The sequence below is a fragment of the Acomys minous genome, assembly GCF_964271855.1.
Source record: "Acomys minous genome assembly, chromosome: 1".
Classification (NCBI taxonomy): Eukaryota; Metazoa; Chordata; class Mammalia; order Rodentia; family Muridae; genus Acomys; species Acomys minous.
This window is the reverse complement of record NC_140483.1, coordinates 56704997-56720719: the sequence shown is the minus strand read 5'-3', so window position 1 is coordinate 56720719 and position 15723 is coordinate 56704997. Positions and strand designations below refer to the sequence as shown.

Genomic DNA, 15723 nt, shown 5'->3' with positions numbered 1-15723 from the left:
CACACACCTGGAAGCTAACTTTGTTAATGCCTCACACACACACACATCTCCCTTTTGGTTTTTGAGACAGGATCTCACTCTTGTAGCCTAGCTCAGGCAGACCTAGAAGTCATGATCCTCCTGCCTCAGCTTCCTGAATGCTGGGATTGTAGGAGTGAGACATGGTGCTGTTAGTAGTTTCTTACGGTAGTGAAGAAACTACTTGAAGAAAGAACTTGGCTATGTTCAGTGAACAACACCCACATTTCATCAGTGAGACCCTCAAGTTAGGAAGAGGATCACAAGTATCATCTGGTGATCATCCTTATCTAAGGTATAAAGAATGCCTATGATGGGGCTGGAGAGATGGCTCAGCAGTTAAGAGCACTGGCTGTAGTTCCAGAGGTCCTGAGTTCAATTCCCAGCAACCACATGGTAGCTCACAACCATCTGTGATGAGATCTGGTGCCCTCTTCTGGCCTTCAGGCATACATGGAAGTAGACCACTGTATACATACATAATTAATAAATAAATACATCTTTTAAAAGGAAAAAGAATGCCTATGATGGGCTGGAGAGATGGTCCAGTGGTTAAGAGCACTGACTGCTCTTTCAGAGGCCCAGAGTTCAATTCCCAGCAGCTACATGGTGGCTCAGAACTGGGATCTAATGCCCTTTTCTGGCCTACAGGTGTACATACAGATAGAGAATTCATATCATTCATACATTTTTTTAAGTTAAAAAAAGGCCTGTGACAGCAGGTTAATGAAGATGTTAAGTCTAAACTGGGATCGGATGGGCTATATTTCTATTCAAGCAGTTTCTTTTAATTTGTAGATTTTTTTTTTCCTTTCTAAGAAATGATCTTTCCCTTGCAGAAGCTGAATTCTATGGTACTTGTTTTGTTGAGACAGGGTCTCACTATGCAGCCCTGGCTGGCCTGGAACTCACCAGGTGGACCAGACTGGCCTCTGCCTCCCGAGTGCCACCACGCCTGGCCCTTCCCCCTTTTGTGTATGTGAATAAATATGAGTGAGGTTGGTGCTTGCTAAAGCGGAAGGAGGGTACTGGGCGCCCACCCCTATCTCTGCTTTACTGTCTTTGGTTAGGGTCTATGGATGAACTTGAAGCTTGCTGTTTGCTAGGCTGGCGGGCCGGTGAGCTCCCAGACTCTGCCCCTGTCCAGCAGCACTGGGGTTGCAGGTGCGCCCAGCCATCATACCCAGCACATGGTGCTGCGGATTCAAACTCAGGTCCACATGCTTGCAGCCCAAGCTCTCTTCCCCAGCCCCTCCCACTCCTTGAGCCCAGAAATATCCCCAACACATTTTACCAAATAGAGATGGCTGAGCTTCAAGTGCAAAACACTGCAGGAAGTGTGAAGCTGGCTCAGCTCTTCTCCGGAGTGAAGTGATTTTAATTAGGTAAGCATTTAGCCGGCTTCGAGCACTCTGGGAATGGAGTGTTATTTGGGGCAGGAAGAAGGGTCAGGCGCCTTCCATTTATCAGTAGCCAGACTCGAGTCAGGGTTGTCACGACCTGTGGGAAAAGTTATAAGCATCAGCCTTTCTGTCCACTAAGGTCTCCCGATCTGGACTTGCTCCTGTCTATGGATTCTCCGGCCCAAAAAAAAAAATTTTTTTTTTCAAATTCAGGTGAAGGGTGTATATAGGCATAAACCCTACTATAGAATATGTAGAAGATGTTTCTGTGTACATACGTATGTGCTTTGGTACATGATGAGAGTGAACAGGCAGGTGCTGGGTGCTGTGGAGGTCACGCGAGAGAGGAAGGTCAGAGCTGGCTGTGGCCCCACCACCTGCCTCCGCTCGCTCTCGCAGGCTGTGGAGAACTTCATCTACTCTTGTGCTGGCTGCTGTGTGGCTACCTACATCTTGGGCATCTGTGACAGACACAACGACAACATCATGTTGAAGACCACGGGCCACATGTTCCATATAGATTTCGGCCGCTTCCTGGGCCACGCCCAGATGTTTGGTAATATCAAGAGGTAAGTGGGCCTGCTGTGGAGAGGAGGGCAGGAGTGGTTCAGAGCTGGGGCGCAAGACTCTTGACTGAAGCAACTGGGCCTCAGAGCCCTGACCCTGGGTTGAGCGGAGGCCAGAAGGCTGATAAGGAGCCCGAGTTTGTGCAGAGCTTTGTGGAAGGTGAGGATCAGCTGCTCGCGTCCTCACTGAGGACTGAGGAAAAGGATAGGAGCAGGAATGGCAGCTGAAGGAGAACCCAGTGGGTAGGTAGCTGAAAGTATTGCTGATCCCAGATCTGAACCCATGATGAGGGGTGAAGAAAAACAGGCCCTGATGGCGCTTACAAGGTGACCTTCCCTCTCCATATTGACCTTTTGCCTGTATGTTCCCTTGGCCCAGGGACCGTGCCCCCTTTGTCTTCACCTCGGACATGGCATACGTCATCAATGGGGGCGACAAGCCTTCCAGCCGCTTCCATGATTTTGTTGACCTTTGCTGCCAAGCCTACAACCTCATCCGCAAGCACACCCACCTCTTCCTCAACCTTCTGGGCCTGGTAAGGAGCTCTGTCTCTTTGTGAACCCTCCTCCTTTTTCTCTGGCTCCATCTTCAAGGCTGCCCCCCCCCCCTCCCCATCCCTAGATCGCTCCAGAGCATTTTTGGAGACCCACTTCTCCCAACTGTGTGATGCCTCTTCCATAAAGACAGGCCCCAAACCACCAGGAACAGTGATAACCCCTTGTTTTAGCCCCCTTGGTTCCTGTGGCACTCTCACCCTCGCCCACAGCATCTGTCTCTATAAGCCCTGAGGACCAGGAAGCCTAGTATAGAAAACCTTGCCTCAGGGCAGAGAGGAGGCAATGCTGGGCTGCTGTTCCAGGCTCTCCCTCCCTCCTCTCCTCTCCTTAGATGCTGTCCTGTGGAATCCCTGAGCTCTCAGACCTGGAGGACCTCAAGTATGTGTATGATGCCCTGAGACCTCAGGACACAGAGGCCAATGCCACCACCTACTTCACAAGGTAACACATGGCACAAAACAGTGCTACCCAGCCAAGGTGTCCACAGGAGCAGGCTAGGCAGCGGGAAAGGCTTAGGCGGGAAAGTAAGTGCCAGGGCGTCAATCTGCTCTCCCGGTTTTTGCCTTGGTGATCACAGCATTCCTATCTGCATCCTGGCGAAGGTTTATAAGTAGATCTATTGTGTTGTTGGGGTTTTTTTTGTTTTTCTAGACAAGGTTTCTCTGTGTAGCCCTGGCTGTCCTGGAACTCACTCTGCAGACCAGGCTGGCCTCAAACTCATGAACATCCACCTGCCTCTGCCTCCTGAGTGCTAGAATTAAAGGCGTGCTCACCACCACTTCCTGGCTCTTATCTGTGTTTTTACCAGGTCCCAACCAGAGACTTAGTCCAGGAGACAGTGTGGGAGCTGGATTAGTTTTTTGTTTGTTTGTTTGTTATTTAGTTAGTTTGTTTGTTTTCCGAGACAGGGTTTCTCCATACAGCCTTGACTGTCCTGGATTCACTTTGTAGACCAGGCTGGCCTCGAACTCCCAGCGATCAATCAGCCTGCCTCTGCCTCCCAAGTGCTGGGATTAAAGGTGTGCGCCACCACGCCCAGTGACTAGAAGTTAGCCTTTTTGAGCAGAGCTTTTGTGGTCCTTGAGTTCCATTTGATGGCACTAGTTATACTTTTGCTGTCCCAAGTTCCCGCCCACCTTGACAGGAGGAATAAGAACTCAGGATTCAAACTCAGTGTGTGCTAGTGAGACTATTACACTGGGAATGTAATTTGATCTCAGGGTTAATTTCAGGATTCAGGGTTGAGCATGGTAGCACACGCATGTAATCCAAGGACTTAGGAAGCTAAGTGAGGAGGATCGCCACGCATTGAGGCCATCCTGGGCTACCCTGGGCTACCCTGGGCTACACAGTGAGATCCTGTCCTCTCCCCAACCCCGCTAACAAAATGAAAAAACTATCTCAGGACTTGGGGAATATCGGGTTGATAGCTGACAAGGCAGAGGGAGGTTGGGGCCATGGCTGCATCCTTTATGTCCCATCTTCCTGCACAAACAGGTTGATCGAATCTAGCCTGGGCAGCGTAGCCACGAAACTCAACTTCTTCATCCATAACCTGGCTCAGATGAAGTTCACGGGTTCAGACGACCGGCTCACGCTTTCCTTTGCGCCCCGCACACACACTCTCAAGAGCACTGGCCGCATCAGTGACGTTTTCCTCTGCCGCCATGAGAAAGTCTTCCACCCCAGCAAGGGCTACGTAAGTGTCAGCTCCTCCCTCACCCTCTGTTCTGACCCTCTGTGGCTCCCCGTTCACCCATCTTCTTGGGGGTCAACTCTTACTCCACACCTGCACAGCGGGCCCTGGAGTTTACCGAGGCTCTTGCACTGGGAGTTAATCTCAGAGAGACCAGTTCCCTGGTTGAAGTGACCTGCATAGGCTCAGGGAGCTGCATTGCTGGGTTATTCTGTGAGTTCCATGTCATGTGAGACCCATGCTTTCCAGTTTCTGCCTGCGTGCTGCCTACCCTCTTTTCTCCACCAGAGAGACTCTTCTTGGACCTCTTTCTTTCTTTCTTTCCTTTTGATTTGTGTGTGTGTGTGTGTGTGTGTTTGTGTGTGTATGTGTGTGTGTGTTTGAGACAGGGTCTCTCTGTGTAACGCTGGTTGGCCAGGCTGGCCTTGAACTGGAACTCACAGAGATCCTCCTGCCTCTCCCTCCCCAAGTGCTGGGATTAAAGGCTTACGCCACCAAACTGGCTCTTCTGGGACCTTTCTCCTCCAGGGATGTAACGCACACACACATGCACTGACACCCCCCCTCACGGCCCCTCCAGTAAGCAGATGGTCAGGCAGGTGTACTATGAGTTTTGGCCTTTGCAGATATATGTGGTGAAGGTGATTCGAGAGAATTCTCATGAGGCAACTTACATCCAGAGGACGTTTGAGGAGTTCCAGGAACTGCACAATAAGCTGCGCCTGCTCTTCCCTTCTTCCTTCCTGCCCAGGTAGTCCCCACTCCCCCCCCCCATCCCCCCAGTCCTCTCGAGCTGAAAGATACAGAGGAAGGAGGAGGGATGGAGCTAGCAGGACTGCTGTTTCAGGAAGGACAATTTCAAACTAAGGAGCTGCTGGCCTGCTGTTAGGTTTGGTAACAAGTGCGCCCCCTGCTGGCTGTTATCACCAGACAGTTCCCCTCTGCCCTGCACTAGCCTTGGAAAAGGGAACATTGGGGAGCGCCAGCCAGAAGGAAAGCCAGCTGAGGGAAGCAGGGGCAGTAGGTGAATCTGAACAGTTTATAACTTATCAAACGAATGTAAATATATATGGCATTGAAAGGGAAGGACCTTCGATACCTACATCATGAGCAAGCCTAAATGAAATATGCCAGTCACAAGAAAATTTAAAACCATATGATTCTACCTATTGGAGTCCCCTAGAGACAGAATGTAGAACCGGTGATTGAGTGGTCACATGCGATACTTCAGTTCTGCCAGATGAAAAGAGTTCTGGGCCCACCCAGCTGTGTGTGACGTTTATGCAACACCGTGAGTGTATTTCAATGCCTCAGAACCGTACACCGTCCTAAAATGCTTGATGGCTAAATGCTGGAATTGTCTGGGGTCCCAGGAGAGGGTGTGGGGAGAGGGAGAGGGAGAACACGAATTTACAGAGAGATAAAGACAGATGTGAGCACGGACTGGGAGTCTGGTAGGAGTCAGGGAGGCTTCTGGGAAATGAGAAAATGCGGAGCAGGTGACGAAATGTCCTTCCTATTCCATCCCCCATCCCTATGTCCTTTCTCTGCCTGTCACCCTAGCTTCCCTAGTCGCTTTGTGATTGGCCGCTCTCGGGGAGAGGCAGTGGCCGAGCGGCGGAGGGAGGAGCTAAATGGCTACATCTGGCACTTGATTCATGCAGCCCCTGAGGTGGCTGAGGTGAGTGGGTGTTCGTCCTGCGGAAGTCATGGGGGGGGGGCCGGGGGGGGGGAGCGGCGGTGGCAGGGGTGGGTGGAGGGGGCTGGCTGCCTGCTGAGTGACCAGTAGAGAACACAGGTCCATGGTGGTCTAACCTCAGGCCGCGCTTTTGTTCAGTTTTCATTTGTGATGCTTAGTTGGAAACCATCTCCAGAGAAAGGCTTGTGTTTCAGCCCCAGGAGAACCCAGTTGTATCTCCTGCCCCACCCCCTCAAGCTGTTCCTGTTGGTAGGGATGTAGAGAAGAGAGGTGAACAGTAAAGACGCTTTTGGCCTGAAGTGGCCTGGCTTGTTTTTTGTTTTGTTTTTAATTTACTTATTGTCTGTTTTGGTTTTTGAGATGAGGTCTTGCTCTGTTTGTTTGTTTTGTTTTTCAAGGCAGTAACCCTGGCTGCCCTGGAACTCACTCTGTAGACCAGGCTGGCCTTGAACTTCTAACAGTCTACCTTTTGCTTGTTTTTGTGGGTTGTGTGTGTGTGTGTGTGTTTGTTTTTTGGGTTTTCGTTTTGTTTGTGTTTTTTGAGACAGAGTTTCTCTGTGTAGCCTTGGCTGTCCTGGACTCACTTTGTAGACCAGGCTGGCCTCGAACTCACAGTGATCTACCTACCTCTACCTCTCAAGAGCTGGGATTAAAGGCGTGCGCCATCCTGCCTGCCTAACCCTTTGGGGTTTTTTTGTTTTTGTTTTTGAGTGCTGAGATACAGGAATTTGTTACCAACTCATCCAACCATTGGCTATTTATTCTTGTTGTTTGGGGTTTGTTGTTGTTGTTGTTGTTTTGGTTTGTTTGTTTGTTTTTGAGATCAGGTTTCTCTGTGTAGCCTTGGCTGCTCTGGACTCACTTTGTAGACCATGCTGACCTCAAACTCACAGAGACCTGCCTCCAGTGCTAGGATGAAAGGCATGTGCCACCATGACCGACTGCGGCTATTTATTTATTTTTTTTTAAAGTGTGTGTGTGTGTGTGTTACTGAAGAGCGTCCCTGTTTTCTGGTCTGTTCCAGTGTGATCTAGTGTATACCTTCTTCCACCCCCTGCCCCGGGATGAGAAAGCTTCAGGCCCAAGCCCTGCTCCGAAGTCCTCAGGTACCACACCTTCCTGGTGGCACCCGTGCCAAACCACAGCCCCACCTCTTTGTCAGCTTTCTTTCCTGTTCAGTTACTTACTCTCCGGGGTCTCTGGCTTCCCATTCAGGTGGTGGGGGTCCCCAGCTCTATGGCTAGGTTCCCTAGGGGATGACTAGTTAGTTAGTAGTGGCTATCCCCTCAGGTAGGGGAGACACCTCCAACACTACATCCACTTTCCAGTGAGTATCAGAACCCTGACAGGATGGGGCAAGGCTTCATTCAAGAAGGAAGTAGAAATGTCTGCTTGGTACCAGCCAGGGACACTTACTGGCCTCTGGGCCTTTCTCAATTTCCTTTATTCCTACAGATGGGACATGGTCCCGGCCAGTTGGGAAGGTCGGCGGGGAGGTGAAGCTGTCCATCTCCTACAAAAACAACAAACTCTTCATCATGGTCATGCACATTCGGGGCCTGGTAAGTGCAGGCATAGCCCCCCTGGGGTCCTTACTCTTGCTGCTGGGAGTTTTTGGATGAGTCACTCCTTCTCTGCCCCCTGGATAATCAGAGTAACCACAGGAGTTCACCGAGCCTCCACCACAGGCTGCCCATGCCAGGCCTGCGGTTGACCAGGACATTCAAGACACAGCTGCTCGCTCCCTCGCTTGCTCCTTGTGGTCAGCAGCCGGCATCCTGAGTCCTGGGAGGCTCTTTTTAAGATGATGTTGGTGCCGCCCTCCAAGGGTTGCTCTGGGATGAAATGAGATGGTCCTGGGAAACGCTTGCCTTTCTGAGTAGCACTGTTGTTATGGTAACTATAGTTTGAGGAAAGAGAAACCCAGGGGGCTTCCTGCCTGGGTATAGTAATATAGATACACATAGACAAGTGAGCGAGCGTAGACAGGGCAGCCACTGGACTTCCTTCGGGCATAGACAGGGTAGTATATAATTAATTTTGTCACAGGTTCTAGCACCGTCATGAGCAATGTGCAGCATCCTATGTTGCTTACTTTGGGGATTGGGTCATAGCAGGAGAAGCATGCGCTTTTGAGTGAAGGAAACCGTGGTTTCGGGTTCACATTCACTCAGTCATCACTCTCTAATTCAACAGATATCATCTCGTGCCTACTAATACCTTAGTCCTTGACGCAGGAGAACTCAAGACACGGTCGAGCCCCAGGGAGCTCGCAGTCTGTTTAGAATGAGCAGACAGTAGACTGGGCTAGGGAAAGACGATGGTGTGTCCACGAGTCGAGAACTGAACAAGAAATAAAGCCAGGAGGGACACGGCAGGAAAGACGAGGCTGGTGTCTGCATTAAGGGGTCAGGTAGAGAAAGGCCTCAGAGATGAGGCATCTGCAGAAAGACTTCCTGTGCGCACCCCAGCTCCCGAATAATGACACGGAGACTTCTAGATCTTATTATAAACTTCAGGCACTATAGCTGGACAGATGCCGAGCTCCTTTTACCTGGCTGTGCTGGCCTGGAGTGTTTCCCAGGCATGTGGCTCACTACCTGCCATCTTAGTTTCGCCTTAGCTGCTTCTTCTTCATCTGTGACCTCATGATGACTCCCTCTCTCACTCTGGTCCCCACCTGAGGCCCCCTCCCCGCCGCTGGGATCCGAAGTCCCGCCTTAGTCTCTCCTGCCCAGCTATTGGCTGTTTAGCTCTTCCTTAACCAGAAGATGATGGAGAGCAAAGTCTACAGCACATCAAGGCAAGAGAGGCTTCATAAGATAGCGGTGCCAGTGTCTGTACTATAACCAGATCTCTGGGCACAGAAATCAGCATTTAAATATACAATGCACAAAAACATCCTCCAATGCCAACAGAAGGGCTTTAAATCAGAGAGATGGCTTCAGACATGGGAGCAGTTAGGTCTGAAGGCTCAGACTTCAGGAAAAAGCCTGCCGGGGGCTGTCAGGAACTGCTAATTCCCAGAATTGGGCAAAGGGACCAATGGGCCCCATAATAAGGTTCTAGCCTCAGTCCTGATGGAAATCCTTCCGGGTCTTTGGGTAAATGTGCTGTGTCCTGACTTGAGTGTCAGGGGATGGGATTCTTAATTTATTTATTTGTTTTTGTGATGCAGGGTCTCAAGCTAAGCAGGAACTGGGACTCAGCATGTTACCCCTGCTGGCCTTGACCTCAAAGCAGTCCTCCTGTCGGGGTCTCAGCCTCCCAAGTATTAAAGATTTCAGCTTTGACTTAAGCATGAGCTTAAGTCCCAGCCCCGCCCCCAAAACAAACCAGAGTCAACGAGAGTGAATCAGTAGTTAGCTCACCTTGAGCAAGCAGTCTATCTGACTCCTCCCTCTACCTTTGACGGCTTAAAAGGGACCAAATGACAAAATAATCATGGCCAAAAGATGCCCAGGGAGACTCGATGGTTCACTTAAAAATAAGGCAGCACGGTGATGCATTCCTTTAATCCCAGGAATGGCTTTCTGCGAGTTTGAGTCAAGCCTGGTCTGTATCGTGAGCTCCAGGACAGCCAGAGCTATGTAGAGAGACCCCCCATCTCAAAAAGCTGAAACTGGGGGCTGGAGAGATGGCTCAGAAGTTAAGAGCACTGGCTGCTCTTCCAAAGGTCCTGAGTTCAATTCCCAGCAACCACATGGTGGCTCACAACCATTTGTAATGAGATTTGGTGCCCTCTTCTGGTGTGCAGGCGTACATGCAGGCAGAATACTGTATACATAATAAATCAATAAGTCTTTAAAAAAAGAAAAGCTGCTACAAAGTGAGTCCAGGACAGCCAAGGCTACACAGAGAAACCCTGTCTCAAAAAACTAAACAAACAAAAAAAAAACAACCCCAAAAAAGAAAAGCTGAAACTGAAAAATTGTGTGTGTGTGTGTGTCTTTAACATAATCATGGTAGGTATTTTTATCAGCGCAGTGACCTGGAAGGCAGACAAGAAGATTAGGTGTGCACTAGAAAAGCCAGAGGCCGAGCGAGAGGATCTAGATTGGAGTGTGGCTTCAGGGACGACCGGAAGGTGAGAGATGCTGCCAGGCCCTTCATCTTCTGCTTTCCTTCTGTCACAGCAACCGCTGCAGGACGGGAATGACCCTGACCCCTATGTAAAGATTTACCTCCTCCCCGACCCTCAGAAAACCACAAAGAGGAAAACCAAAGTGGCCCGGAAAACCTGCAACCCTACCTACAATGAGATGGTATGCAGAAAACGGGGGTGCGCCGGGGAGGGCAGGGGTTGGCAAACCACTTCCTTGATTATTTATTTTGTGTTTTTGAGACTCAAACTGCATATGTAACTGAGGCTGGTGTTGTATTCTAGGTGTGAGTCACACAACGCCTGGCAACAAATTGTCCGTTGTTGTTGTTGTTTTCCCCAAGACAGGGTTTCCCTGTGTAGCCTTGGCTGTCCTGGACTCTCTTTCTAGACCAGGCCGGCCTTGAGCTCACAGCAATCCACCTGCCTCTGCCTCCCAAGTGCTGGGATTAAAGGCATGTGCCACCACGCACAGCATCTTTTCTCTTTTTAAATACTGGTTTTATTTGTGTATGAATATGCCCATGGTTGCCAGAAGATCAACTCTGGCCCCCTGCAGTTATGGGCCGGTTTGCACTTTGAGACAGCAAGCACTCTAAACCACTGAGCCATTTATCGGTGTGTGTGTGTGTGTGTGTGTGTGTGTGTGTGTGTGTGTGTGTGTGTTGTCCCCCCCTCCCCCCTCACCCCCGTGTGTGCTTATAAGCCTAGCCCTTGCAGCACCTGCCCCTTTATGATGGCAGCTTTGAAACCCTTAGAGTTGTGAGTCTCAAGATGGGTCTTGGGAGCCAGGTGGTAGTAGTGCACGCCTTTAATCCCAGCACTGGGGAAGCATAGGCAGACGGATTGTTATGAGTTCGAGGCAAGCCTGGTCTGCAAAGCAAGTCTAGGACAGCCAAGAGAACACAAAAGAAACCCTGTCTCAAAAAGAAGAAAAAAAAGATGGGTCTTGGGCCCTAATATACAAGGAGGGGAATCCTGCTGGCTCTGTGTAGAGGATGTTCAGAGGCTCCAATAAATGTAATCCCAGCATGTGGGAGACAGAGGCAGCCCTGGCCGGGAGATCCGGGTCAGCCTGGGCCACGTGTTACCCGAGGGACTGGGGCATCTCTTCTGAATTCCCCGTGGCTTCCTGCTTGTTCTCACAGCTTTCCTCTCTTCCCAATGCCTGCGTTTGCAGTTGGTGTATGATGGGATCCCCAAGGGAGACCTACAGCAGCGGGAGCTCCAGCTAAGCGTGCTAAGTGAGCAAGGATTCTGGGAGAACGTGCTCCTTGGGGAGGTGCACATCCGCCTTCGGGAGCTGGACCTAGCCCAGGAGAAGACCGGCTGGTTCGCACTGGGATCTCGAGGTCACGGAACCGTATGAACCCAGTCATGGCTCAGAACTGCAGCTGCTGCCCAGAGCTGGGGGGGAAGAAGCCTCTCCCCTGCCTGCCTCCTTTGCTAGGAAGGGGCAGAGCCCTCGGGGCCTTCCCCGCGGTCCAGGTGGGCCGAGGAGGCTGAAAGAGGAGAGCGCTTCCTCCTCCATAGACTGTATTGGAGCTGATTGTGCCCAACAGCCCCTTGCAAGCTGTGGGCCTGCCGCAGAATTTTAAGTTTACCTTGTGTCAAGGGAGCAATGCCTGCTTTGAGGTGTGCGGAGTGCGGGCTCTCTGAAGTAGCACTTGGGTCGGGGAGGGTAGGTGGATATTTAATTTTTATTTTTAAAAAATGAAATAGTAATGTTGTCCTAACTGGGACAGAGAGTTTTGTGTGAAATGGGCATACCATGCCTCAGAAGGCAAAAGAGAGACTTAGTGCTTTTGTGTTTTTGGTTTTTTTGTTTTTTTGTTTTTGTATGGTAAAAGTTCTTATTGGACTTTTTTCCCTCCAGGACTCTTTGGGGTTTTTTTTTCTAGCGATAGGAAATATTGGGGAGGGGCCCGGTGGGTCCTCGGTGAAGCCCCTCCCACTCAGGCGAGGCGTGGGGAGAGCTGATTGGCTTGCTGGGCTGACGCCCACTCTGGGCCATCCGATTTTGCCTCCAAAGGAGAGCCGCGTGATAGCTACGTGTGTAAGGAAGGGCCTTCCGTATTAGGGTTCCACCAAGGACCTATCTTCAGGGACCCATGCTCTTTAGGGCACAGTTTTCCTTCTCTTCTTCCCCTGCTGGTTGGCTCGACCGCCTTCCTCTCCCCTCAGTCCTCTATGGATCCTAGTGTACGCACTGGGGTGCTTCTATGCCCCGTCTTATTTGATGAGACAAAATGCTGCCAACCCTGAGCTCTGGGCCAGGCCTGTAGGCGGCGTGTGTCGTGGCCACCTGCTGCATTGTTTCTGGGGAAAGTTCCATGAGACCCTCTACTACTTTCTCTCCCAAACCCTGTTTCTGTCACACTTTAAAAAGAATTTCATTCTGTAGGGAAACAAAAAGCTGTTTAGTGTGTAGACAAAAGGGTGTCCAGTCCATAGCATAGGGGGCTGGGAAGAGCGAAGATTGGTCAATGCAGTTGTTTCTTCTGGATCTTTTCCTGGCTGGAGTGGAGCAGCATACTCTCTAGAAAACAAACAGACAGAAACACATGGCTTCTTTCCTTTTCCTTCCTTCCTTCCTTCCTTCCTTCCTTCTTTCCTTCCTTCCTTCCTTCTTCTTTCCTATCTGTTTTTGTTTTGTTCTTCTAGACAGGGTTTCTCTGTGTGTAGCCCTGGCTGTCATGGAGCTCACTATGTAGTCCAGGCTGGCCTCAACTCAAAGAGAGATATGCCTGCCTCTGCCTCCCGAGTGCTGGGATCAAAGGTGTCCACTACCGCCACCGCCTAGCTAACACATGTCTTTTTTATGTGGTGCGCTAGGGATCAAACCCAGTGCTCTTTGAGTGCTCGGCAAGCATGTCTAGCCCACCTTGTCTTTGTTTCTCACCAGATGAATTTAAAATCCACTCTTAAGTTTCCAAAGAGTTGTCTTGGTTAAATGTGACAGGTAAGGCCTCAATTTAACTTTTTTGTTTGTTTGCTTGTTTGTTTGTTTTTTAAGACAGGGTCTCAGAGCCTGGCATGGTGGCGCACGCCTTTAATCCCAGCACTTGGGAGGCAGAGGCAGGTGAATAGCTGTGAGTTCCAGGCCAGCCTGGACTACAAAGAGAGTCCAGGACAGCCAAGGCTACACAGAGAAACCCTATCTCGAAAAACAAAACAAAACAAAAAAGACAGGGTCTCACTATGTACACTAGGCTGGCCTTCAACTCAGAGATCTGCCTGCCTCTGCCTCTTTAGAGGTGGGGTTAAAGGCAACTAACTTTTTAAACAAGAGTCAACTGATGAGGAAAAAGAGTCATCAAGGACACTGTAAACAGTTTCTCTGTGACCCCATTACTGGAGAGGGAAAAGCTCCATTGAAGCCACAAGGAAGCAAGAAGAGTTTTGTTTTGCTTCTGTTTTTGTTTATGAGCGAGGATATCATATAGCCCAGGTTGGCTTCAAAGGCCTATGTAGAGGAGGATAACCTTGAACTCCTGATCTACTTGCCTTCCACCTCGAAGGTGCTAAGATTACAGGCATGAGCCAGTGCATCCATTTTTTTTTTCCTCCTTAAATAAAAACGGCAGGCCAGTGAGATGACTCAGTGAGTAAGGGCACTTACCCTGTCAGCTTCAGTTTGATCACTGAGATGGCAGGAGAGAACCAGCTCCTACAGGTTGATCTGTGGCCTCCGCCCTGCACAGCATAACATGTGCACATCTCACACACACACACACACACACACACACACACACACACACACACACACACGAATAATATAATTGTTTGATGCCAAGGGTAAAGCTGCCTGCTAAAGGCGGGAGGCCGGGGAGGGAAAGCAGTGGAGCGTTCCAGATGCTTGGACCATAGATGAGCTGCTGGCTTTTTGCCTGTCGCTCATTTTATTTGGACCCTTTATGCCCCTGACTTAAAGAGGTCTATGTACTGTAACCACTTCCCATGTCCCTTGTATCTTCTACTTTCTCTGGAATTGTATTTTCTAATAAATGACATTTGAGAAAACAAGGCTATGGTTATTAAAGATTGATTGAGGTGTGAATGTTTAGATTAAAGCATCCGATGTGTGTTTCTATGCCCTAGTGCACTACAGTAGACATTTTTACAGTTCTCAGCTTTGTAACCCGGCTTCAGCTGGCCTAACGGGGGGCTGGGCTCTGCCGTTGTTCTAACGAACTGACTAAAGGGATCGCAGCGATGGGAAGCAGGAGAGATTTATTCAGTGTGGCCATATTGGAAAGAGTATGGAGGGATCCTGTGACAGCTTCCCTCCCCCAGTCCATCTTCAGGGTACTGATATAACTTCTAGGTCAAAATAGAACAGTCATTGGAGGCGAGCCAGGAGGTGTGCATAGTTAAGTGTGCATGGTCAAGTACTCCAACAAATTAATTGTTCTATATCGCTCCTGCTCTCCAGACATGATTTCTCGAAGATGCTCTGCTCCCAGGTGCAGCCTTTCCATCATCAACAATTGTTCTCATCCCTAGGGGAGTTCCAGGCTAGCCTTGGCTACAAGTTCTGAAAGAAAAATTAAAAACTCAACAAGAGTAAAAACTAAAGCTACAGAGCGCCATTCCAGAACAGCCAGAGCTGTTACACAGAGAAACCGTGTCTTGAAAAACCAAAAACAGCCGGGCGTGGTGGCGCACGCCTTTAATCCCAGCACTTGGGAGGCAGAGACAGGCGGATCGCTGTGAGTTGGAGGCCAGCCTGGTCTACAAAGTGAATCCAGGACAGCCAAGGCTACACAGAGAGACCCTGTCTCAAAAACCCCAAAAATAAAAAAAAAATAAAAAAATAAAAAGAAAAACCAAAACCAACCAAACAAACAAAAAAACCTTAAAGCTAGTTTGAAAGTGCTTGTTTGAGCCATTCCCTCTGAATTTGTAACCTTGTTAAAGAGAGATCAAAACTGGATAACAAAAGCTTAGAATAGCCACTGTTAGAAGTTTGCAGAACAGAGCTGGAGAGATGGCTCAGCAGTTAAGAGCACTGTTTGGCCAGGTGGTGGTGGCACATGTCTTTAATCCCAGCACTCTGGAGGCAGAGGCAGGTGGATTGCTGTGAGTTTGAGGCCAGCTTGATCTACAAATCGAGTCCAGGACATGTAAGACTACACAGAGAAACCCTGTCTTGAAAAACAAAACAAAACAAGACAAAAAAGAACACTGACTGTTTGTTCTTCCAGGGGTCCTGAGTTCAATTCCCAGCAACCACATGGTGACTCACAGCCATCTATAATGTGATCTGATGCCCTCTGCTGGCTACATATACATATATTCATATACATAAAATAAATTTTTAAAAAAACTTTGCAGAATACTTAGCAATTGACCAAGCAGTGTTAAGTATTGTCACTACATATACATTTTAGGATAAAATTTACAGCACATCAGGATAGTCAAGCTGTCCTAACTTTCTTCTCATAAATACATTTTAATGGTTTGTTTGTTTAAAAATGTGACAAACCAGTAAAGACAATTGCTGTACAAGCTTGGCAACCTGAGTTTGTTTCCCAGAACTCACATAAAGATAGAAGAGAGCGAGCCGGGCGTGGTGGCGCAGGTCTTTAATCCCAGCACTCGGGAGGCAGAGGTAAGCGGATCGCTGTGAGTTCGAGGCCAGCCTGGTCTACAAAGTGAGTCCAGGATGGCCAAGGCTA

General features: G+C 49.4%; 1 protein-coding gene and 1 long non-coding RNA gene across 3 annotated transcripts in view; one reads left to right on the top strand and one right to left on the bottom strand.

Annotated features, from left to right (window-relative positions):
- Positions 1-11718, top strand: part of PIK3C2B (phosphatidylinositol-4-phosphate 3-kinase catalytic subunit type 2 beta) — a 54226-nt gene extending 42508 nt beyond the window's left edge. For both annotated transcript variants that reach the window (XM_084783583.1, XM_084783584.1), the window contains 10 exons: positions 1821-1990; positions 2367-2523; positions 2877-2986; positions 4043-4244; positions 4868-4992; positions 5805-5922; positions 6965-7046; positions 7396-7502; positions 10077-10205; positions 11223-11718. In XM_084783583.1, coding sequence (XP_084639709.1) covers positions 1821-1990; positions 2367-2523; positions 2877-2986; positions 4043-4244; positions 4868-4992; positions 5805-5922; positions 6965-7046; positions 7396-7502; positions 10077-10205; positions 11223-11411 — 1389 coding nt within the window. In that variant the 3' untranslated portion in view covers positions 11412-11718. The remainder of the gene's footprint in view (positions 1-1820; positions 1991-2366; positions 2524-2876; positions 2987-4042; positions 4245-4867; positions 4993-5804; positions 5923-6964; positions 7047-7395; positions 7503-10076; positions 10206-11222) is intronic.
- Positions 11719-11847: 129 nt separating this feature from the next.
- Positions 11848-13271, bottom strand: LOC311598513. The gene is made up of 2 exons (XR_014779552.1): positions 13158-13271; positions 11848-12744 (listed from the first exon to the last, which is right to left on the bottom strand). It is a non-coding gene; the product is annotated as an uncharacterized lncRNA (long non-coding RNA).
- Positions 13272-15723: the final 2452 nt, after the last annotated feature.